Source organism: Passer domesticus, chromosome 8, assembly GCF_036417665.1.
Source record: "Passer domesticus isolate bPasDom1 chromosome 8, bPasDom1.hap1, whole genome shotgun sequence".
In the NCBI taxonomy this organism is placed as follows: domain Eukaryota; kingdom Metazoa; phylum Chordata; class Aves; order Passeriformes; family Passeridae; genus Passer; species Passer domesticus.
Window position 1 is genome coordinate 41738644 of NC_087481.1, and position 22945 is coordinate 41761588.

Here is a 22945-nt window from a genome sequence, read left to right on the forward strand (position 1 = left end):
CATTGAAAGGAGGGAAGGAAAATTACATTACTGTGTTTGGGGGTGCAGGATGAGCTATATACAAAGTATCTTAGACCATGTCTAGACTTCCATGTTCAGGTTTGGGGTCCAAGAAAGGCATCAATATGATCAATACCTGCCGAGCAAGTTCAGCAAAAAGACAACATGAAGGTCATCCAAGTTTATCATGGAGTGAGTAACTGCTGCATTGGCTGAACATTCCAGCAGAGATCTAGGCTAGGCCAGCCCAGAGCACTGCCCTGCCTCCTCAGAAACCCAGCCTACCCTTCTGCTTTAGAGGAGGAAGGCCCTCCTGTCCGGCATGCCCCTTCCCAGCTACAGCAGCCCCACACTGGCAACCACACCTTCAGTTTAATTTACGTCCTTTTCCTCCTTACCCACAGCTTCCACCGCAACGGAATTGTTTCCCCTCAGTGAGCCCTTCCCAAAGTTCAGGACAGTCCAGGTGAGGTGTGCATACCCTCCGGTACCCAAGCAGACAAAGACTGACTTAGCCATGGCCGGGCTGACACGGGCACCGCGGGGAATGCGGAGGGGACACATGCCAGGTGCGCCGGGACCGCGCTGCCCCCGGCACCCTCTGCCCCGCCCGCCGCCCTCGCAGGGCCCCTCCCTTCGCCCCGAGCCCCCGGCGGCTGCGGGGCCGCGGCCGGAGCCGCCGCAGAGCGGACGCGGCCCCGCCGCTCGCCCGGCGCGGCTCGGCTCGGCGCAGGCTCCTCCCTTCGGCCCGCGCCGCCACACGGCCCGGCTGCGGCGGCGCAGGGCGCTCGGCGCCGCCGCCACCTGCCCGCCCGGGGCCGCTCCGCGCACGGCGCCCGCGGCTCCGCGTCCCGGCGCGGCCAGGCGAGACGGGAGGAGGAGGAAGAGAACGAGAAGCAGGAGGAGGCCCAGGCCGCCCGGCGCTCCCCCCGCCCCGCGCTTTGCCCGCGGATGCGGGAGCCGGTAAGCAGCATCCCCTGCCCGCCGCGGGCAGCGGAGCCGGCGAGGCGCTGCCTCCCGCCTCCATCCGCTGCTCCTGCGGGCACAGCCACAAGGGCCGGGACCCCTTTCGGGGCCGTGCAGCGGGGGCCGGGACCAGCTCCATCCGCTCCTCGGCCCGGCCGGCGCCCCGTCCCCGCCCCGGTGTCAGGTGCGGAGCCGCGCAGGCCTCCCGGACAGCCCTCCGGGCAGTGCGGGGGCACCGGGCTGGGCGGGGGCGGCGGGCAGCCAGCCCGGCCGCTGAACCTGCTGGCTCCACCGCGCCCACGCAAACAGCAGCGCGGTGGGGAGTCCGGGATGCTGCCCTGTGCCAGGGACAAATCAAACTGATAGCAGTATTCTGGCTTTAAATTATTTATCTATATATGTGAAAGATGTCATCGGAACAGAAAGTGAAAGGATGTGAAGCGGTAGAAATTGTGGTTGCTGAGCATCCCTAACTCTCTGATGAGCTTTTTCTGTTGATGCACTTGGTTTTGTACCTGCCTCCTTTTGACCTCTGTAGGATCTCAGGTGTCCTTCTGAAGTGCACTGAGGAATGTATCTCGCTCTTTCATGTGCTGCCCGGTTTCAGAAGGATGCCAAAAAGTCTCTTATGGGGGAATTCCTCTTGATCTGGAATTATTTGTGTTTAATATGCACGTGGTTCTGAATGCTCTGAGAAGTCATGGGCAGGAAAACCCCCACCTTCTACTGAGAATGGGAAGTAGTGAGAATATAAGATCTTGGAGACCCTGTACTTCCCAGGACATTCATTCCCTAAGTGAAGGCCAGCTTTGAGAAAGTTCTGTCTGTACAGAAGTGAGGTTTCTCCTCATTGCAGGCTTAAGTGGATTACTATCCAAAACTATACTAGTTAGCATATATTGATGACTTGCCTTAGACAACCAAGTTGTAGAAAGTAGCATATAGACCCAGAACTTCACTGAATATTCCCAGGAGAATGGAGCCCAGGTTTGCTGTTGTGGCAATTGCTGCTCAGGCAATATACTCTGAAACAGATGAGTTTTCTCATGTACTAAATGCATTGCAGCTGGTATGTTGCATGTCTAAATGCTAAATGTTTTGATAAGTAAACCAAAGGCCAGTGTTTACAAGTCTGGAGTTTCACAGATCACAGGATACGGTAGGAATGCAGGAAGCATTCATCCCAAATTTTGTATAATTCTGTAGGTACCAATTTCATAGTTGGGGGTCCTTGTGTGGGGGTGTGTGTACAGCATTTTGAATGGCTGTAAGTGCAGGGGGGTATTTTGTAGCATTATGTTTAAAAATTGTTTTGATCAACCCTGCAGTCATTTGTATTACTTGCTATTGCTCTGCAGACGCTGTGAAGGCATTTCTTGTGTGGTTTTCTTTATGTGCATTAAACATGCTGAAGGTTAGGCCTTAAGGCTTTTCCTGGAAGTTAATCACCAAGATCAGGAAGAGAATAGCTCAAGGTGAGGGATGTTGTGAAATCTTCAGCTGCTGAGGGAATGCCAAGGTGACTTGTGCATGGAGGCACTGAACAAATACTGTATAAAACCAAGTTTTTGGTCTCTGTTTGCTGGACATGCATGAATAATGGGTTTTTTTCTGGTTTTATCACTTCTGAAATTTTATTTCTGCACCAAAGGTTACATTTCCAATTTGTGTTCTGAAAATTAGTTTGCTGCCATGTAAAGGAAGTATTTGTGCATACAATTTTAATAAAATTAGGACATTTAGATTGTCGTGCCAGGAAACATATTTTCTGGTCATGCTTTCCATTATAAATAGAAGTATCAGTCCATGAAAGAAAATTATCTTGCTTGTGCAGTTCCTGAACAATCCGTGTGCAGTGGCTTAGTAGTGGTGTTGCAAAGAAATTCCTATTATAAAAATCCAGCCTTTTCAATCTTGCCCGGCTGCTGATGCCTCTCAGAAGTGCTGTGAGTCAGGCAGCTCCTCAGACACAACCCGCTGCCTACCACTTCCTACAGGCAGCTCTGGATGAGTCACACTCAGCACACAACACAGGGAATTGCGTTATGGAAGCTGTGGGCTCTCCACATAATCAACGTAGGAAGCATCTTCCTCTTTTAGCATCTCTGAACCGCTGACAAAAAGCCTTCAGAGACGCCTATTGCTCTATGTTGATATAAAAAAGGAGCTTGTATAGGCTGCAAAGATCAATGGGGCTCATCCTGAGGGGAAAAGCAAATAATTTGAAGGGCTCAAGGGTGGACTGTGTGTAGCTTCACTAGGATGAAGCTGTTGGCCTGCAGGCGTACAAAATGTTAGCCAGAAAACATCGTGCTCAGCTTTGATATTCTGGATAATTCAGCTGACTGTCAAGCAGCCCTGTGAGCTGGCTGTGTTACAGCCAGTGCTGCTATAAAACATGTGCTTAACACTGTCAATCTTAGAAACTTTAAGTAAGAGAAATAAAATATTGTAACTATCCAAGTAGAACAGCAGTCTAAAGCTCACAGAATTCTTCTCATAGAAGCAGACATTCCTCTTGTTTTTCCTGGGTTGTTTTTTGTTTGTAGCATGTTACCTCCTGAATCATCTAGAATAGGGGGCGTCAAAGATTTCCTTATGAAATCAACTAGCTGTGTTATTTTAATGTAAACATTGTACAGCAGAATCATGCCAGATTAAAGGGTAGTTGTTCATACTGCTTGATCACACTTCATCCTGTAGGTAATCTCACTGTCCATTTCTTACCTTTCCTTACTTAACCAGTTGTGTACAAAACAGTCAGAATCCTTTGAACTAATGCCTCAAATTATTTTTTCTAGATTTGAGGCCAAAAAAACAAACTTCATTCTTTATAGGCACTTTAATTGGCTTAAAATAAACTGTGAATTTGTATGTCAGAAATGTCAAATAAATTTGGCTCACCTTTATTTTTTCCCCTATATTTTGAGTTATAGAAAGTGAGACAGCATAAGAATTTGTCATCTGATAGAGACAGAAATTGATTGTTGCAACCAGTCACTCACTCAACAAGTGTTCTTATTAGATGCCATGGAGTCTTAAAGTCTTCTAAATTTAGGTGGGCTGTATTTTGCCAAAAATATAATTGCATTTTATAGGAAGAACCAGAAGATTCTTAACTCCTCTTGCCCCTGAGAGAAATAGGGATACAGACAGAAAAAAATCAGCTTTGCAGGGAATCATGCTCTCTTTGTTTCTTGGAAGTGTAAGAAGTTGCAGGCCTCTGTGCTGATTTTAACCTCTCATTTGTTTCCCTTAGCAACACAGCTTCTTGTCTTCATGGTGGAAGTTAGTTTTATCACTGATGTAATGGATTGCAAATATCTCCTTTTTTCAGTATTTCAGTTGAATCATCAAAGAACAAATTGTATAAAACCAGCTCTTTCTTGTACTTCTGTCCTCTTCTGGGTTACTGTGCCCTGGTGTAATTTGCTTGGGGGACTGTTGTGGATTTCCCAAAGGAAGGAAATGGCACTGTTTTTCTACACCATGTCTAGAACATCCTTTTAGTGGGTCACTGGAAAGATCCTGTTCTGTGTTGCATAAGTAATATTTCACTGACTGCCTAAGAAAGATTTTGCTTGTAATCCAAGACATTCTACCATGGTTGATATTTATCCATTGTGTTAAAAATGCTTTTTTGCTAAAACTGAATGGTGTCACTAAATGGTGACATTTAAATGTTGACAAAATGGTGTTTTAGCTTTTTGCTAAAACTGAATGGTGTCACTAAACTGATTGGTGTCCCTGATGTTGATTTCAAAACAGCCTGCATAAAAATGAATGAGAAAATAGTTGACAGTCAGAGGTCTCCTCTGTGCTTTGAAGCAAAAGGAGGGAGAAGCCTGTAGGCTCTGCATTCACATACTCTGTAGGGAGCAGAAGTCAGGTTCTTGCACGTGCCATGTTGGACATTATCTGCATATTGTAGTGGTTTATCAGTCTTAGCAGAACCAGTAGCAATCTGATTTTATTAACGTAGCTTCTTGATGCAGTAATGTTTGTATCTGTGCCAAGAGGAATGCTGTCCTTAGAAAACAGGTAGTCAATGATATTCAAGAAACTACACTGACTAATTGCAGTCATCCAAATATTTGCAGAACAGCTATAACAGTCTTCAGACAGTTAATTCAAACTTTGTTTTGAAGTGGGCAAACAGAGCCTTGTGTCACCCATTCATTATTTAGATTAAAATAAAGCTCAGTTTTGTGATGCAAGGTACAGCACTGAATGGCCTAAGCATATAAGCAAGGCTTGGGTCTGGCAGACCTGTGCATGGAGGATCTTCCCTGCCTGTGATTTCTCCCTCTTGGCACCCAAGCAGGTGAAGGTGCTACTGTCCATCCTGCCCTGACGCAGAGAGGCCTCTGGGCACTGTGCTGGGGCATGGCAGGCACTGGTCCTTCACAGTGAGAAAGAGGAAATGTTCTAGACTCATTCTAGGAGAGATTGTTGTACAGCTCAGCAGCTGCTTCTGGCAGTTAGTGGAGCTTGGGAGGTGGTCTTGGAACTGCTGTTTGAAGGGAGCTGTGGAGCTAAGGAGCACTGTCAAACTGTGAGCTGAGATGGGCTTTTCCAGAGCTGAGCTTAGGAGTAGCTGTGAAGGGCAATTTCTCCATTGAAAGGCACAGGGTTTTCAGGAACTGGCTCCTCGCAGTGGTTCCTTTCCTTGAAAGGCCATTCTGTTGAGTTTTGTTGATTGGGTATTTCCTCTGCACAAGAGAATCATCTTGCCATGACATTCAGTGCTTTGTTGGTTTTTTATTTTCCAGAAGAGACTACTTACTATACCAGCTGAATCACTTGCTGTGATGATGAATGCTTGTTACAAAAAGCATGTTGACAGATGAATATGCTGTTTCTTTTCGGAGAGAACCAACAGAAGGCAGTTTGCTGTTTAGGCTGGTATTTAGCATATTTATATATCAAACCTAAGTGTGTGTATATAAATAATCATGTGCTGTGCCAATACACGGCCTGGAATTTCAAAAAGAGCTGAATGAGATAGGTGCCTGTATTTCTAACCTGGTTTTTACCAAATTCAATTGAGTATCCACTTCCAAGTACAAAATTTTAAGTATCTGCTTCATGAGTGATTTACTGGCATGAAATGGTCCTTTACCTTCATCTGGCAATCACTGGTGTGACCTATTTAAAGTTTGCTGAGACAACTTCGTTCCATTATGGGTAATTGAAAGGTGTTAGTTGCACTTGCTAATTTGGCTATTTTAATGAGGACTGACCTCCTTATGGTTTGAGATGCATCTTTATTCTAGGATTCTGTAATCATCACACTTCCTAGTATAGTAACATGAAGTATGATTGTGTTAACTTCTCATAGCAATATTAAAGTAAGCTTTTTCTTGCCATGGGATAGCTGCAGAACAGTTCTCTCAAGAGTAACTTCAAAAAGTAGAACTATACTACATTTTAACTTCTATATTAGCAAATATTTCTATATATACTTCAAGAATCCTGATCCCAATGGAGTGAAGTCAATGATTTTGGTGGGAACCTCATCTAGGCTTTACATTCCACAAAAGTATCAAACAAAAGGATGAGTATTTCTGGAATAATGCACCATTAAAAATATTTAGAGAATAAATCATTGCATAGATTATTTTTAACGTAATCTTTGAATGAAGAAAGTGCTTTGGAAAATTTTGCCAGTGATCTCTTTAACAAAGATTTTTTCATAAGACAAATAATCAAAATACTGATAAATATTGCTGACAGCAGTGCAGTCCATGTTATGATTAACTCCCTTGAAATTTAAAAATGTGTTACAAAGAGGAAACTAATGTTTCAAAGTAACTAATGTTGCAAAGGGAAAACTATATATTTAACTAATATTTATGGAAGTTACTCAGTTACTTGTTTGAAAATCCAAAACGCTTTTTCAACATTTCTCGGAACCTCTCATGAATGAGCAACATTGCTCGTTCAACCTCTTCTGAAGAACTGAAGAGGGGAAAGCAGCCTCCAGATGACAACAAGGAGCTGAAATTCAATGCTAGCACTCTGCAGTCAGTTTCTGGGAGGTCCTGACACCCTGAGCTTCTCTTTGTGTCCTCTCCAGAGGGCTGGAGCAGCACAGCTCCCGCTGGGTGCCACAGTCCCTGTGAGCATCCTTGGGCAGAGCGTGGTCCTGCTTGGTGTCCCTGGCTTGGCTGGACAGTCCTCTCCCAGGGCCAGGTTCTGTCAGGGGAGGACATTTCGAGGTCTGTCCCAGCAGGGCACGGAGACACGCTCCTTGTGCTGGGCTGTGCCTTGGCTGTGCTGCAGGCATTGCAAGCGCCAGCTGTGCAGCTCCAACAGCACCGCTGCAGCCACGCTGTGCAGCCGCGTGTGTCACCTGTCACTGCCACACCACCCTCCTGTAGCAGGGAAGGTCAGCAGGGCCATGCCTGTCAGGCCCTGAGCACAGCCAGGGTGCCTCCTTTGGCCACATCCAGGCAGCCTGGCAGCTGAAATGCCAGCAAACTGTGAGGGCGTTGGAGAATTGTGGTGAACTGTGATATTGCAGCTCTCAGAAGGGTTTGTTTGTGCATGCTTTCCCCAGACCTTCTCACAGCACCTCTGTCTCATGAGCCTGCTCTTGAGGTACTTGATATGCTTATTCTGTCTTTGTGTACTACTCTTGGCATATACTTTCACTTAAAATTGCTATCTCTGCTTTTCATTTCCCTGCTACTTGGTACCACGCTTGTTAGCCTGAACAGGAGTCACTTTCAATACCATTTAAAATGCTGTTTTTCTCAGTTCACTCTGTTTTCTTGTGGCTGAATGGCTTTGATTTAATAAACCTGGATTTTTCAAGGAATAATACATACAATAATAAGATGGGACATATGGGAAAACAAATGCTTTTTGAGGAGGAAATGGGATTTGATGAGAAGTGCTATTCCCAATGAAATAAAAAAAAAATTCTTAACCATTAAATAAATGTTAGATTATTATTATCTGGTAATGACTATCAGAAAACTCATAATTAGAAAAAAAAACTTAATTTGAATGCTAAATGTCCTGGCATTTCTCCTCAAACAAACATACCTAAGTCCATCTAATTTAACTGGAATGCCTGAAATAGTGAAATAGAAAAATGCATCTTTACTCTTAGAATTTTGAGCACTTCAGAGTATAATAGACTAAAACAACTCCAAGCTAGCATTGGTATTTATCCCCTGTGGTGGAGGTTGGAGTGTAGTTCACTCTATTAGCGTAAGTATTTTGTATGTTTGAATATAATTAGTTTCAGCTATACAGAGAGATTTGGTATTTGAATTTGTCTTTACTCTTGTAAAGTGTAATATATTTCCAGAAAACAGAGTCACTTGCCAGAACTGGGCAATTGTTGTAGGAACTATACAAACTCTTAGGGTGCTCTTTCAAAGCCAGCTCATCAGTCTAGGACAGCACTGCCTCAGAAAGTGACAAACCTCTCTGCTTTGCTGGCTTCGTGGTTCTGCCTGCTACTTTGCATTTTGATTTGGAGAAGGAAGTAAAGGTTCATTTAATTTTAATTTGGATCAGCTACAATTTGCCTTGAGGTCAGTGGAGGCAGCACAGGGAGAGCGCAGAGGAGGACGGGGAGGCGAGGGGAGCCCCTGGCAGTGCCGTGCCCTTGCGGCAGCTGAAGGTGACTGGGAAGCTGTGCCGTGAGGAGCATTATGCACAGAGGCATTCCAGGCACCTGGCACACATGCCTCTGGTGGTGTTTTTAGTAAAGCTTAACACTCAGCGTTTTAATCATTCATAATTCTGCCAGCGTATTCACGTGTTAAGGATAATATATTGGAGTGCAGTTATAAGTTAGCCCACAATCTTTATAGTTTTTTCTGAAGTTACATTGCCACCTGTAATAGTGATGTATTTGAATCTTCTATGACATTTTTGTACAAGGGATACAAATTCATCTTAGTATTTCTTCTTTATTTACAATGTCTCATTTTTAGTGTGTTCCTGAAACTAAATTTAAAAAAGCCAGTTTCTTCTTTTATTTTCAGACATTCTTCTGCTAAGCTCTTGCACTGTGAAATGTCTTATGTCTGTTGCAGAGTTTCTTCATCCTTTCCAGGCTCAGACACAATTTTGAGGAAGTGTGAGTTTCTGCTATTACCAGATGTCTCCTGTTTAAAATACCTGTTATTACGCTTCAAAAAATTATTATAACTAATGCTTCTTTAGGTTTAAAGTTCACTGAATTATGTTTATAACTTTAATATTCTTAGAGCCAGTCAAGTTGAGAAATATTTGCAAGTAAAGGGTTCCATGATGTCTTCCTGTGGCATTTCCAAAGAGATTTTGACAGGGGAATTTTGACCATAGGCTTCTTTAACAAAGACCTCTTTGGGAGTACTGGCCCCAAAGAAATAAACCAAACTCCTAATTACTGGCTCCTGTGTTTGCCACTTGCAATAACTTTTTTGCACTTGCCTACCAGCTAGACTGAAAGTCTCCAAGGAGTAGTAACAGTTGAAAGAAGTATTTGATCCATATTCCATGTTTTCAGAGGGAAGCATCTCATGAGCATTGTCCTAAATGTCCATTTCCTCTCTAGGCTTTGCAGAAGGGCTGTTAAGGGAGAAAGCCTTGAAAGCAGAATGAAAAACTGCTACAGAAAAGCTTTCTTGCCAGAAGCTACTAAATGAAATAAGAAATTGGATAGAAATACATTTCTGCACCTTTACTTTGAACAGGTTTTTTTTATATATATGAGTGACTAGAACATTTTGCAGTTTGTTGTACTTGGATGCATACTTCAGACCAAATCCTTTCTTCCATTCAAGTATTTTAGCTGTCCCAGATGCTTCTAGGGGAAATAAAATTTAAAATTTGCAAGTGATGGATAAGTGAATGGATAAATATTTGTAAAAGATGTGCTTTTTACATCCTTTTTTGGTTGGTTTGGTTTTTGTTCCTGAGTTCCACAAAGCACATTAATGCAGAGTCTCTCGTTGAAGGTTTTATTTCTGCTTAGAATCTGGGCTGCAGGGCCAGAAGTCTGACACAAACTGCACTGGCCAAGCTTTTAGCTCTGTCCTTTCACAGCCTTCCACATCCACAGGGCTTCAGTGAAGAAGGGTTTCAGGTGGAACAAGCCCCAAAACAGAAAGTTTCTTGGAGTAGGCTAAAGCAAAAATATTTCCTTATCATTGTCCCATGGGGCCTTTCTGCACTTTGTGAATAGGGAATGAACAGGCTCTCCTGCCAAGGTGATCATTTACACCAGAGCTCCATGTCCATAAAATTAAATGGTTTAGAGAACTATTTTTATTAGCACTGCAGCCACAACTAAGGTTGTTTTCTCAAATATATAAGCCTTGCTTATTTTTTTTTGTTACAAATTGTGCAAGCGGTTTTAATACCTTAATTAGCAAAACTTCTTGAAAATGAATTGCACTAATGGTTAAAATTAAGGACTGATCTAATAGATAGTGTTGCTTTTTGGAAGAAAAATGAGGAAGACACAAACACAAAAATCAATACTTGAGAAATACAGCCATCTAAAAAGACATTAGGGTTATTTTCTTCAACCCAGATTCCTCTGGCCTCCAGAGAGAGGTGTGCTGAGAAAATATGTTTGCTGAACCCATTCTATGCTTTTACAAAAGCACAAGCATGTTTATGGCAACATGTAAAGAACCTTCAACATGCGGGATCAAATCCGTTTAGACTGAGCACACAAGTGAAAAAACTTTTAGAAACTTAATTTTCACATTTCCTGTGTAATTTGAGTATTTCATTACTCTCTCAGAGTTGGGTTTTCTTGTTTTGGTTTAGTTTCCCTTTGGGGTTTTTTTTTGATGACCACAACATCTACATTTTTTCTCTTTACTTGTTCAAAGCTGTGCAAGGAGGAATTTTTATTAGTTGGCTCATCAGAGTTGATTTTATTTTGAGTGTTGAAATCAGCAAGCTGTGCAGGTGGAACACATGGTGTTTGACATATTTTTTCTGCTTTATATTACTGATACACATTTGTGCATGTTTATTTCTGATAGTCTTAGCAGAAAATAAAGGTACCAGATTTATAATTTTTATAAATATGTTTGTAAACATATGCTGAAGGAAACACAGATTCTGTAACAAGTCCTTAAACTTCTGTGTTTTTCATTTAATACTTGAAAATTAGGGGGTTTTTAAGTTGCTATAAAAATTGTAAAAATAATTTATTGTGTTCAAATCTGCTGAAATAACCTTAGTACAGGTCAAGTAGTCCACAACTGCACTGTAAGCCCTTATGCATTCCCAATTTAAATTCTAGACACCTGGTAAGTTTTAAATTATGATTAAATGTGTAGGTACTGTGCCACCAAAGTAATGAGTGTGTGGTGGCATGCAAAGTTACGTGACATTTGAATATATTTCTAATCTGAATGATTTATCTTTTCCAGCACAGGACCACAATCAGCATATCTATGTTCCAGTTTCCCATGGGCTATTAAACCCTGAGACATCTGGTGGCAAATACTGAGCTCAGGATTGATACTGGCTTTTCAGTCAGATGGAGACTTTGGAGGAAAAGAGCAATCTCCTTGGTTTGCAGGCAGACAGCAGCATGGAGCAACCATTCACTGTCAGCTCATTGGTATGTATTGCAGAGATGTTACAGTGGCTGAGCAACTTCTCTTTCAATGAGGAAAAATTTCGAGAGTTGTTTAACAGTGATGGCTCTCAGCTCCATGGGTCTCTTCCTGCATGCTGCTTGACAGTTTTGTTGGAATTTTTTATATTTCTGTATGTGTGCTTTATGGGGTGTCTGCAACCAGATTTTTAAGAAGTTGAAATGAGCGTTTTGCAGAGAAAGAATAAGAAATTTCATCAAAGAGGAAACAACTTGCAGTAGCCATTAATTAATTAATTAATTAATTTATTTATTTATTTATTACCTGGAAGGTAATGACCATAATAAGCAGCTATGGTTCTTCTTCAGTAATTAGTTCAAACTCCTTAGTCTTTAACGGCCTCATTTAAAACTGGAAATGAAGATTTGAAGTGAAGTGTTGACTGACCAGAGGAGCTTATTGCTCTTTGTTTCCTGAACTATTTCTAGCAGTCAAATGCTATACATAATGTAATAGGAGTCTGAGTATGCAGGACATCCATCAAATTATTTCAGTAACTTAAGACAGAACTTTGTGGAATTCATGTGTGGGGTTTTTTTAAGAGGACACACTTTATACTGCTTTTAGTAATTTCTGCAGCAATTTCCTTTTTTTTTTTTTTTTTTTGCCTACAGGTATTTTCCTAATTTTATCCTTTTTTATTGTTTTCAAAAGGAATAAAGTCACTTTTCTTTTAGATCACAATTTACTTGCGATTGAGAAATATGTTGGAATGTTTCAGTTGTGGCTAGAGGTGGGGAAACCAATGCCTATTTTCAGAAAAAACTAGCTGAATGTTTCCCCTGAGCATTTTGACTGAGACCACTTACTGAAAGCGAAACAGAATATTCTCTTGGCTAACGAGACTGCTCTTTCTCAGAAAAAGCTGGTAGCTATTCCTGACCACACAGACATCTCTGTGAGCCCCGAGGAGAGAGTGCGTGCCTTGAGCAAGCTGGGCAGCAATATCAGCATCAACGAGGACATCACCCCGCGGCGCTACTTCCGATCGGGAGTGGAGATGGAGCGGATGGCGGCCGTCTACATGGAGGAGGGGAACCTGGAGAACGCTTTCGTCTTCTACAACAAGTTCATAACGTAAGGAAGCAGCTGTAGCCATTACAGCTTGTGATTCTGAGTGAACTGAAATGGTGAGCTGCACTGAGAACCCCTTTAGATAACGAGAAATTTGTTCAACGCGTTCTTGCAGAACGGATTTGTTCACTGGAGATCTTTTACACTGAGCATGGGCTTTGCTGAAACTTCCTCTCACTTTTTCATGTGGTTGTCCTTCCATGTGTGAACTGCCAGGCATGAATTAACCTAACATACAGAAGTTTTGAGTTTACTCTGCCAGGCCATACCACGAGCACTGTTGCCCCCAGATTATTCTTTATATGTCACCATGTTGGTTAAATACAATTTTTTTACTGTAAAAGCAATAAGTAATATTTCTAAGCCTTTAGTAATTGTGTCCTATGAGCATCTGCTGATCTTAAGGATGGTAGTATTGCACAATAATAAATACAATTTTTTACTGTAAAAGCGGTGTTTAAGTAAGATTTCTAAGCCATGTCACCATGTTGGTTAAATACAATTTTTTACTGTAAAAGCAATGTTTAAGTAAGATTTCTAAGCCTTTAGTAGTTATGTCCTATGAGCATCTGCTGATCTTAAGGATGGTAGTACTGCGCAATATTTAAAAAGCATGAGAAAAGTGTTTTCTTGCTTTCATTTTACTTTTTTCCCCCAAAAAGGTTTAAGTATAATTTATTGTTTCTTACAATAAATGCAAAATCTGCAATGTATGTTCATGATTATTCTCCTTACCACAAAAGAACAAATCTGGCCAGCTTTCATTACAACTCTCAAAATAGACAGCTGAGAAATATATCACTGGCAGATTTAAACTTTTAACCTAGCTAGTTTTGCTGTAGGATTGATTGGTTTGTTTTATTACTTTGGAAAGGTTGGGGGTTTTTTTAATGTGCATATTTAAAAATTTTTGTAAAGGAAAAATCCTTCCTCCTTATTTTCCTTAGACTCTGAAAAATAACCTTTCTTAGCCCACCTGTTTTCAAATGTATCTCTCTATAAAAAGAGGGTCTGGAGGTGAATATTGTGCAAATTGCTGGAAGAATGATAGCAGCTGTGCATTACAAACTTTTTGCAGCTTAGTGTTGCCATAATTTATCTGTGCAGCTTGGTCTGGTAAAAATACCTGCTTTAGTGACAGTCAGTGTTGCATTCTTGTCTTTCATCGAGAGTCAGCATTTTGGCTAAGAACAGATAAAGAGAGTAGAAATAAGATTTACTACCACTGACTAGAGTGGAGGGTGTTTTTGAGGGATATTTTTAGATGCTGGCTGCTAGTTTGCCCTTTTTTTTTTAACCTAACCCAGTCCTAGTGGAAACCAAAATATATCAGATGTGGAAAATAATCTTCTGTCCTTATTCTGTGTGTCCCATACAGGTCCATATCATAATGTGTTAGTTTAAACTACTGTGTGTAGAACCCTGGTCCAAGTCATCTGGAATTCAGTGTTTAACCATTATGTGAAACTGATTTTTTTGCCAACATGCACGCTATTATGGATATTTTTCTGACTAAACACATGCATGTTTAATTTTCTAGGTTGTTTGTAGAAAAGCTGCCCAGTCACCGAGACTATCACCAGTGTGCAGTACCAGAAAAACAAGATATTATTAAGGTAGGGTTATAGTTTCCTGGTATTTATGAAATATTTTGCTCAGAACCTCTTCATTTTTCCTAGCCCGTATAGGCCATAGCTTCTTTTTCCCCATAGCAGCCATCACAGCTTCAATTTCGGATACTTTTCTCCACTACTCATACATGTTTTATTTTGGAAATTAAATTATTTATCTAAAACGTGAATGAGAACGGTCTGAGTAAGTAGGTAGGTTGTTGGGAGCCCAGGTACATCTATTTCTGAAAGTCTGCATATTAAAAATGCACATTTTAACTGTACTTAGTTTGATTCTGGTCCCAATTATGTGAATGGATAATGGTCCAAACTGACTATTGCAAACAGAAGGAGAAATGTGTGGCATTACTGATGCCTGTGCAGTATTTGCTTACTCTGCTAAAAAAGTAAAATATATTTTTTCTTTCTTTATTACCAAATATGTATTTACTTAGTTTTTACCAGATTTTTCCCTCCACTTCCATACAAAATAGTTTTACTTTTGTTTTTTTCCCCTCCAGAAAATAAATTATAAGTATAACCTTATACTGAACTTAAAACAGCTGGAATTGGCCAGTGAGAGTTGCTAACAGGACCATGAGTGTCTCTTGCTCCATGCCCCCATGTTTGCTTGCTTTCTCTACTGTTAAACTGAATGTTTTACTCAAAACCAAAACAATCCATGCCAAAGTTCTGACTGTGGTCCACTAGGAGAGCATCCCTACTGAGAAAGGGCATCTAACATTGCTTTCTCCTGTAGCACTCAGTAGCATTAAGCACGAGGTCATTTTCCCTCCCTTGCCTACAGCCTCGGAGTTATTTTGTAGTAGCCTTCACATGAGTAGAAAGCATTGGGTGTTGGTTCTGTTTTATAAGAAATGTTGTTTTGCCAGGTCTGTGACAGAAAGCTACAGGTAAAACTATCTCTTAAAAAACAAAACCTTTTTTCCGACTTGAAAATGGGTGTATTTAGACATATTTCTGACTGGGAAGTTTCAGGTAAAAATGCAATGATCCTACCTGAAACTCTCTAAGTTGGCCTTAGCAATTTTTTTATGAATTACACCTACAACAAAAACATTAGTCATCACACACCTATTAAACAAGACAGAGATAACAGACTCCTAGTAAAAGGACTAATCTTACCTTGAGATAAGAAGCAGCCATGTCACATGTTTCACTAATGTCAATCAATACATTTATTCAAACTGATGTACTGTAGAACTTTCATAAAGTGATGATATAGTGTGTGTTTCCTCTTTTGCTTTATTTCTTGTAAGAATAGTAGGTTTTTTCTGTTTTGTATTTAAAAAAAAACTGTGTTACAGCTGAGTTTGTTTTCCAGGTGGCTCTTTTTAAAAGTGAAAAGTAAACTTTTTTATCTTTTTCCCCATCCCTCCTCAAAGAAATTGAAGGAGGTTGCATTTCCACGGACAGATGAACTGAAAAGAGATCTTTTAAAAAAATATAACTTGGAATATCAAGAATACATGCAACACAAAGTAAGTTTTATATGATTATTAAATATTGACATGAGTATATTTCTGTCATATAAAACTTGAAAATTAAGCAGTAAAATGCCAGTTTTACAAGAACCTAATAATTTCCTGAGCTGCTTAGGAATAACTTCTCATTTCTTCTTCAGAATCAGCTGGTCATTAAAAATATGTAATGAAAATGTGTGCTAGGAAATACATGTGCTATCATATTTAATTAATAACTATCTACAAAGATCCAAGTAGATTTTTGGTATGCTCTGATTTTGCCTTATAAAGGAAATGAAATTGATATTCATGTCAATAAATGGAAAAGATTCCTTAGTTCCAAATGTGCTCTACTCTGAACTGAGACTGAAGCCACTGAAAACAGGATCTATAGCTTAAAAACTTGTTTTGGAAAAAGCATCCGAGAAATGTCTTCTTTGTTCCATCCATCTATGCTGTGTTTTCCATCCTACCTTTGGGGATATATTTGTATTTTCCAGTTCAGTAACCAGGTTCCAAATGAGTTCCTCTTTAATGACAGGATTTTATGGTTTTATTGAACTGTTAGATTGCTCCTTTCCTTCAATTTTTTGCAGCATTTTTGGTGTTCTGAGAATGTCACTACGTTGTGTATGTTTCAGAACAAATGTAGAACTGAATTTCTGAAGAAACTGGAGCACCAGAAGCTCATAGAGGCAGAGAAGAAACGAATCGCACATATGCGGCAGCAGCAGCTGGAATCAGAGCAGTTTCAATTCTTTGAGGATCAACTTAAGAAGCAAGAGCTAGCTCGAGATCAGAAAATCAAAGAGAGTGTGGTTATGTCTGAACAGATAGATGGAGGTATGCTGTCTTGTATCTCTGTACCAGAGAACAGCTCCTTATCTGCGGCGCTGCTGGAGAAGAAAGAGAGGCACAGCACCTCTGGCTGTGCTGGACATTCGCCGCCAGTGGAACGGGTCTTAAAGCCAGCAGCTACTCTAAGTGCTGTTCAGAGTAAGTGCAGACATTTCTCTTATCCCCTATTTTATTTTATCTACCTGCATATGACTTCATTCACTGTGAGGATGCCCATACTGAAATACCATGAACAGGTTTGTGCAAACACAGCACTTCCTTACAGTTTCTTCATTTTAAGAGGGACACTTGCACAGTTTCGCATTTTCCCTTTGAGTACCAATGGATGGATATAAAGATTCAGATTTAGTGTTCCTGTGAAACAAAGTCTGAATCTTGCCATGGGCTTCAAGAGAACAGAAACAGAAGTTGCAGTGGTTCCCCCTGGAAAGCCCTGGCCTGGGAGATGGTCCCAGCTGACTGTCACCTCAGGGACAGGCTAGTGAGTGCATCTTGTGGGTTGGTGGCTTCAATTTAGAAGTGCTTGTCCTGTAGGTTTATTCTCATTAAAGTCTATGATGATGTGGTAAGTATAATTCTTCCACTTGTAGTAATATAGTATAACATACTGTGTATATTTCCTTATTTTAGGGATCTTCATTGTATTAGCTGTTGGCTGTAAATGCCTTTTTATCTCTCTTTCTCTCTCTTTATTTTTTTTATTCTTGGTTAGCTCAATTGGCCGAAGCACTCAGAGGTGTCATTTTGCCCAGGGATCTCTGTCACAAATTTCTGCTGCTGGCAGAGGCAAATACAATAAGAGGAATAGAGACATGTGGAATTCTCTGTGGAAAACTGGTACAGTTTAACCCTCAAATTTGTATGGGGAAGATATACTTGATAGTGCTGTAATATCCTGTGATGTATTGATTTCGGAGCAAAAGCAGATATAAATGGTTAGCCTTCCATGTAATGAACTTCATATTGAGTGGTCGTTTCAGCACTTTGGGCTTGCTTTGCTGGGGAAACATCTGCTCAAAGTACACTGCTATTGCTGTAAAGCCTAGCAAGTTTTTCAGCATGCTGTACAATACAGGCTTTTTCCAGTACTTTCTCTGGCATTCATCTAGAGGCAAGTGAGGTTTAGTTACAGGACAATGAAATATAAAGACTGCCAGAATCCACTGGGGTCATCAAATGAATAATGGCACAACAAAACAGAAATCCCCGTATCGAGCTGTAGAACATCTGATTTTCAGGCTGGTTTTTTTTTTCCTTTGACCTAGATTACACGTAATGTCCTTTGAGAGCAGGGAAAGATGTCATGGCTGATGCTGACATGAAGAATTTGAAATGATCCCAAGTGTATTTGAACTGCACGAAGGGAAAGAACAGCAGTGTTAGTCTTGTTTCACAGAAAATCATGATAGTCCTCTCAAAGCACTTTTATGTGTTTTTAATTATTTTAAAGGACAGTCTTTTCACACGGATCATTGAGAATGGTTCAACACAACAGTCTTGTGTTGTGACTAATACTACCCTGTATGTTTTCATGGTAAAATGCTAAAAAATGCTAAGGCATATTTTTAGGTACAGTATGTTGGTAGAGCTGCACTGGAATCAGTGGAGCTGTACTGTTTTGTTTTAGCTGACATCTTTCAGATTTTGATTCAGCATTTATTCTTTAGGCAGTCTGTTCCACCCTAAGTCAATGTTTGTTTTGCAGACTCATAATGAATTTACTATTACACACGTAATAGTGCCAAAGCAAACTGCAGGACCAGACTACTGTGACATGGAGAACGTGGAAGAATTATTTGGTATTCAGGATCAGTATGATCTCCTCACTTTGGGTTGGATCCATGTATGTATGACTCACAGATTATGGTTTTCCTATATTGGCTCTACATACTATGTGGGGAAAAAAAAGAAACAAAAGAAACAACTGGAGTAATACAAATTTGCTTACTGAATTCGAATTGTAGTGATGTAAATAAGCACTCATGTTCTCCACAGAGAACTCCTTAAAGCAATTGAGACATCCTGTTGACACAGTGGGCCTACTTTTGCTGCTGCAACTTTTTTTATGTTGATTTAGGCGTATTTTATTACTTTCTAATGCCATATTCAAAAGTCAGGGAGGGGAGCATTGTGTTGTTTAAACATTATATTAATTTTTCTCTTAGAGATTTTCGACAATTAGGTCATTTCCATTTGTCTTGTGCTTCTTCATTCCACCTTTTCCTCCCCATGATCAGAAAAGTGCTTGTATATCTGATTGTGCATATGCCTCCATAAATCTCATCCTGAAAAGCTTTCATTCAACCTCCAGGTTGAACAGTGTAGAACAATATAGAACCTGGGCTAAGAGCTTTAGAAACCAGCCTGGGGAAGTACTGATGCTTTTGCTTGTAACAAATTATTTTTCGTTCTTAAATGCATGTTGACCTTGATCTGTTAGAAATATTTCATGATGTTGAGTTTTCCCTTTCTTTTTTGTAGACACATCCAACACAAACTGCATTCTTATCCAGTGTTGATCTCCATACTCATTGTTCTTATCAGCTAATGTTGCCAGAGGCCATTGCAATTGTTTGTTCACCAAAGCATAATGAGTAAGTTCTGATTTTTTAAGTAATATTTTAGTATTTTTCCATGCTTCTTGTCATAAAATCTGATCAAATGCAAAGGGTACATGTCAACTCAGATGAAGGGCATAGCATTGTGTTGTGACTTTGTTTTCTATAAGTTGCCTAGACTTGCATTTCAGTCAGTCTCTATGCACGGCATTGTTTCTCACTTCTCTCTTCTTTTTCTCTTCTCCTCCCTTTAAAGATCCAGCTTTTAAATTTTTTTTTTAATATATTTTGCTCAACAGAGTAATAATTACAAGAGCTATTCTTCTGGAGTACTCATTGCCAATGCCCTACCACAGATCTGTCCTCATTCTGCTACTTAAGAGTGTGAAGGGAGTTTAGGCTTATTTCTCTAGAATGATATGAAAATTGCAGTTTGTAAAGCAGAAGGGTAAAAGTCACTTTTTTGATAATAAGGATCTATTTTTGTATTTCATAAATTACAAACTATGTATCTGGAAAAAAATAGAGTAGTGCAAATATTAATGTGAAGGTTTGTAATGGAACAGGTTTCCCAGAGATGTCATGAAGTCTGCATCCTTGGAGATATGCAAAACATTACTGGACATGGTACGTGGTCCTAGCAACCTGCTCAAGGTGGTTCTGCCAGAGCAGGAGACTGGACCAGACAGTCTTCAGAAGTTCCTTCCAACCTCAACAAATTTGTAATTCTCCTTTGGTGTGCCTGGCATGTCAGGTTGCCAGGGCCAATTCCATTGTTTGGAGTGTGCATTTCTTCAGCCTTTCCTTCTGGCCTTCTGCCTCAGTAGATGTAAATCCTGTCCTGGTTGCCTAATTTCCTGAATGGGCTCTTCAGGTGGCAGAGCTGTGAGCACAGACTGGGAGGCAAGGGCACAAGCACCAGCATTTCTAACCCTGAGCATGCCTGCACACCTTTCCAAATTTCTGTTCTTACAAGCCTCTCTCACAGTTGATGCTGATACCCTGTAACCAACTCTAACCTGTAACATTTACCTTGTCAGGAGCTGCCCTGTAGGTAATAGATTCTCTTCACAGAAGGATGGCTTTGTAACATTTTATACAATACCTGGAGAAATGCAGCAGTGCATTTTCTAATGCTTGTGTGATTACCTAAACGAGTGGGGAGGATTTACTCCTACTAGTCATTTACACAGCTGGTTTTAAGGCTGTTATCTTTTAAGTTGCCCTGGGTGAAATGCAATCCAGAACACGTAAGTTTCTGGTTTGCATTTGTTCCTGTGTGAGCCAGCCTTATCCCTCAGTGGCCTAACCTGCCTAACAGGAACAGCACCAGTACTGTGGTCCTTTTTCTCCACTTCCCCTCATCATCTCTTCCTTTACAGGAATACAACTTCCCTTGATTTAAAATACCTTAAAAAGCCCAGCTCAGCTGGGGCTCCTGTGTATTGAAGGTCACCAAACACCTTTCTGTTGTCCTTCTTTTAAGCTAAGCAATTTGTATGTGAAACCTTGGACGTGTCCTGTGGGAGCAGTGTGTAACAGGAGTTTCATGTTCTGCTTTTCAGCACTGGCATCTTCAGACTGACTAATGCTGGCATGCTAGAAGTTTCTGCTTGTAAAAAGAAGGGATTCCATCCACATACAAAGGAGCCTAGGTTATTTAATGTAAGTATATAATTCAACACAGTTTTTACTATTCAAACTCCTGACCATGGTTCTGCTGCAAACAGAAACTTGAGATTATAATTCTTAATAATTTTCCCCCTGTTTTATTAATTCATTACCCTTAGTTCACTGACCAAGGTAGACATCAGGAGACTACTTAAGCTTTCAGTAGCAGCCATGAAGTGAGTGTTACAAGCTGCCATTCAAATGGCATTTCTGATAAGAGCCTTTACCTTTGAATGATTAAGGGTTTGGGTTTTTTCAATGGGGTTCACTTCAAATACAGAAGCATCTCCTATATCTTAAAAACAAAATGATCCAGTACAGAGCAGTCATGCTCAGAGACATTGGAAATTACTGTGTTGTCATCATTAGTCCTCAAAACGAGAAGTCAGAGATTTTTGGTCTGTTTTGTTCTTTCATCATTGCGTGTAGGGATAATGAGAAGGTAGTCAAACTCTGAAAAAAGTTAAGATTTTTTTGTTCCAGGTAGGCTCTTTTCAGTGGTCTTTTACAGACTTAGTTCTTGGATGAAGTTACTGGGTATTTTACTGAGATTTCTGAGAGTAATGGGTTGATTTCTTCTGCAGCCATGTACCCATGTGGTTGGGAAAGACATAAAGATAATCGTGCTGGATCTGAGGTGATACGGATGAACCACATCAATGTACTCTACAAAAGGCCAAAAAAGAAAAAAGGATTCCTGTTTTTTCCTACATTTTCAGAAATTACTTTTATATTTATACATTTTAGATTGAATGGTTTGATATTTATTGCTCTAGCCTGTTTTGGAGTTATTTTGTTGCTCTGTCAAGATGGAGTTCAGTGGCATTAACCCTGAATCTGTAAACAAATCTCACCCATAAAACACAACAATAAAATGAACTTCAAACTACAGTAACTATGTTGAAATAAGTATTGGTTTTTTTGTCACTTTTTCACATTAATTACCTTCTGAGAATTATGTGTTTTTAACAGTGGTTGGCTTTTATATGTAGTAGAGGCAAATCAATCAGTTCAGGTGATTTTTTTTTTCATATTTTTATCTTGTCCATCTTCCATAGCCCAAGTTTCAGCTATTAAGCAGAAGATACTTAGAAATATCTAAATCCTTTACCTAAGAGCTGATCTTCACCATTTTGGGAGAGCAGGGATGCATCAGAGTCCCTTGGAGAAATGTGTCTTCTCCAGAAACCTGCCAGTAGAAACTTTAAATTGAAAGACACTCCTTATCCAGAAAAGGATTTCCTCAATCTATCTAGAGTTAGATAAAAAGATCTAGACAGAGTTAGAAGGAAGAGCCATACAAAGTTATTTGCTTTTACAAGAGTTTATTTAGTAACTGTTCCAAGAACCTAGATGACTTATAATTTAAATAATAAGGTTAGTACAAGGAGGTTTGCAACATGTGCTAACAGTCAGAAGCTGGACAAGATCTGAAACCCTGGGGTTATGAAGACATGGTAAATAACAGGTGCTGTTGCAAAGAGCTTACAGTTTGAAAGGCAACAAGTAACAGGTGAGTGAGGTAAACTATTGAGTTGAGAGAGGAAAATAGGTTAACAAAAATAAATAGCATCCTTTATCCTGAACTCTAATGAATACAGATTGCAGCAAGTTCCTTAGAAGTGACCTTTTCCAGGTCTGTCTCAGTGAATTCTTTATTCATATATATATACTTCTAAGTCAATATTACTGCTTCAGCTTCTAAGCATATATTTCTAGCTGATGTGTTTAAGATTATAAATGGAATCAGAAAAATCACAGAAAAAAAATTGTCAAAATTATTTTAGCTGCTTTGAACACATTACCCCCCCCTTTAAAAAAACAGTTCTGAAAATAAAGTATATTAAGCCAGCTTAATTACCCTTTAGATCCTGCTAGACGTCACAAAAGAAAAATAATAGGCTGCACTCATCCTGAGGGCATACAATAGGAAAGTCATATGTTTGACCTACTATTAGTGTTCAGATATGCTCCCAAAGGAACAGGTTTTATTTCTTTAAAGAAAGCACAGGATTGTTGTGGTACATATCATACACCCCTGGGCCATGCACTGTAAGAAATTAGCTTTTCCAGCATGACAGCTGTGAAGTAAGAAG

At 40.2% G+C, this 22945-nt stretch overlaps 2 protein-coding genes across 3 annotated transcripts in view; one reads left to right on the forward strand and one right to left on the reverse strand.

Annotated features, from left to right (window-relative positions):
* ANKRD22 (ankyrin repeat domain 22) overlaps positions 1 to 632 on the reverse strand; it is a 27170-nt gene extending 26538 nt beyond the window's left edge. Inside the window, exon 1 of the mRNA XM_064430789.1 lies at positions 399 to 632. The gene's annotated coding sequence lies outside the window, so the exon portion shown is untranslated. The remainder of the gene's footprint in view (positions 1 to 398) is intronic.
* Positions 332 to 22654, forward strand: STAMBPL1 (STAM binding protein like 1). Of its 2 annotated transcripts, none has more exons than XM_064430779.1 (11): positions 332 to 466; positions 11364 to 11557; positions 12454 to 12671; positions 14209 to 14284; positions 15685 to 15780; positions 16404 to 16758; positions 17333 to 17457; positions 18326 to 18463; positions 19102 to 19214; positions 20744 to 20843; positions 21434 to 22654. In XM_064430779.1, exons 2-11 carry the CDS (start codon positions 11474 to 11476, stop codon positions 21488 to 21490), a joined length of 1362 nt encoding a protein of 453 aa, XP_064286849.1. In that variant the 5' UTR covers positions 332 to 466; positions 11364 to 11473; the 3' UTR covers positions 21491 to 22654. The 2 variants fall into 2 exon arrangements, with proteins under 2 accessions (XP_064286849.1, XP_064286848.1); XM_064430778.1 differs by lacking the exon at positions 332 to 466 and adding an exon at positions 784 to 963.
* The last annotated feature ends 291 nt before the right edge of the window (positions 22655 to 22945 follow it).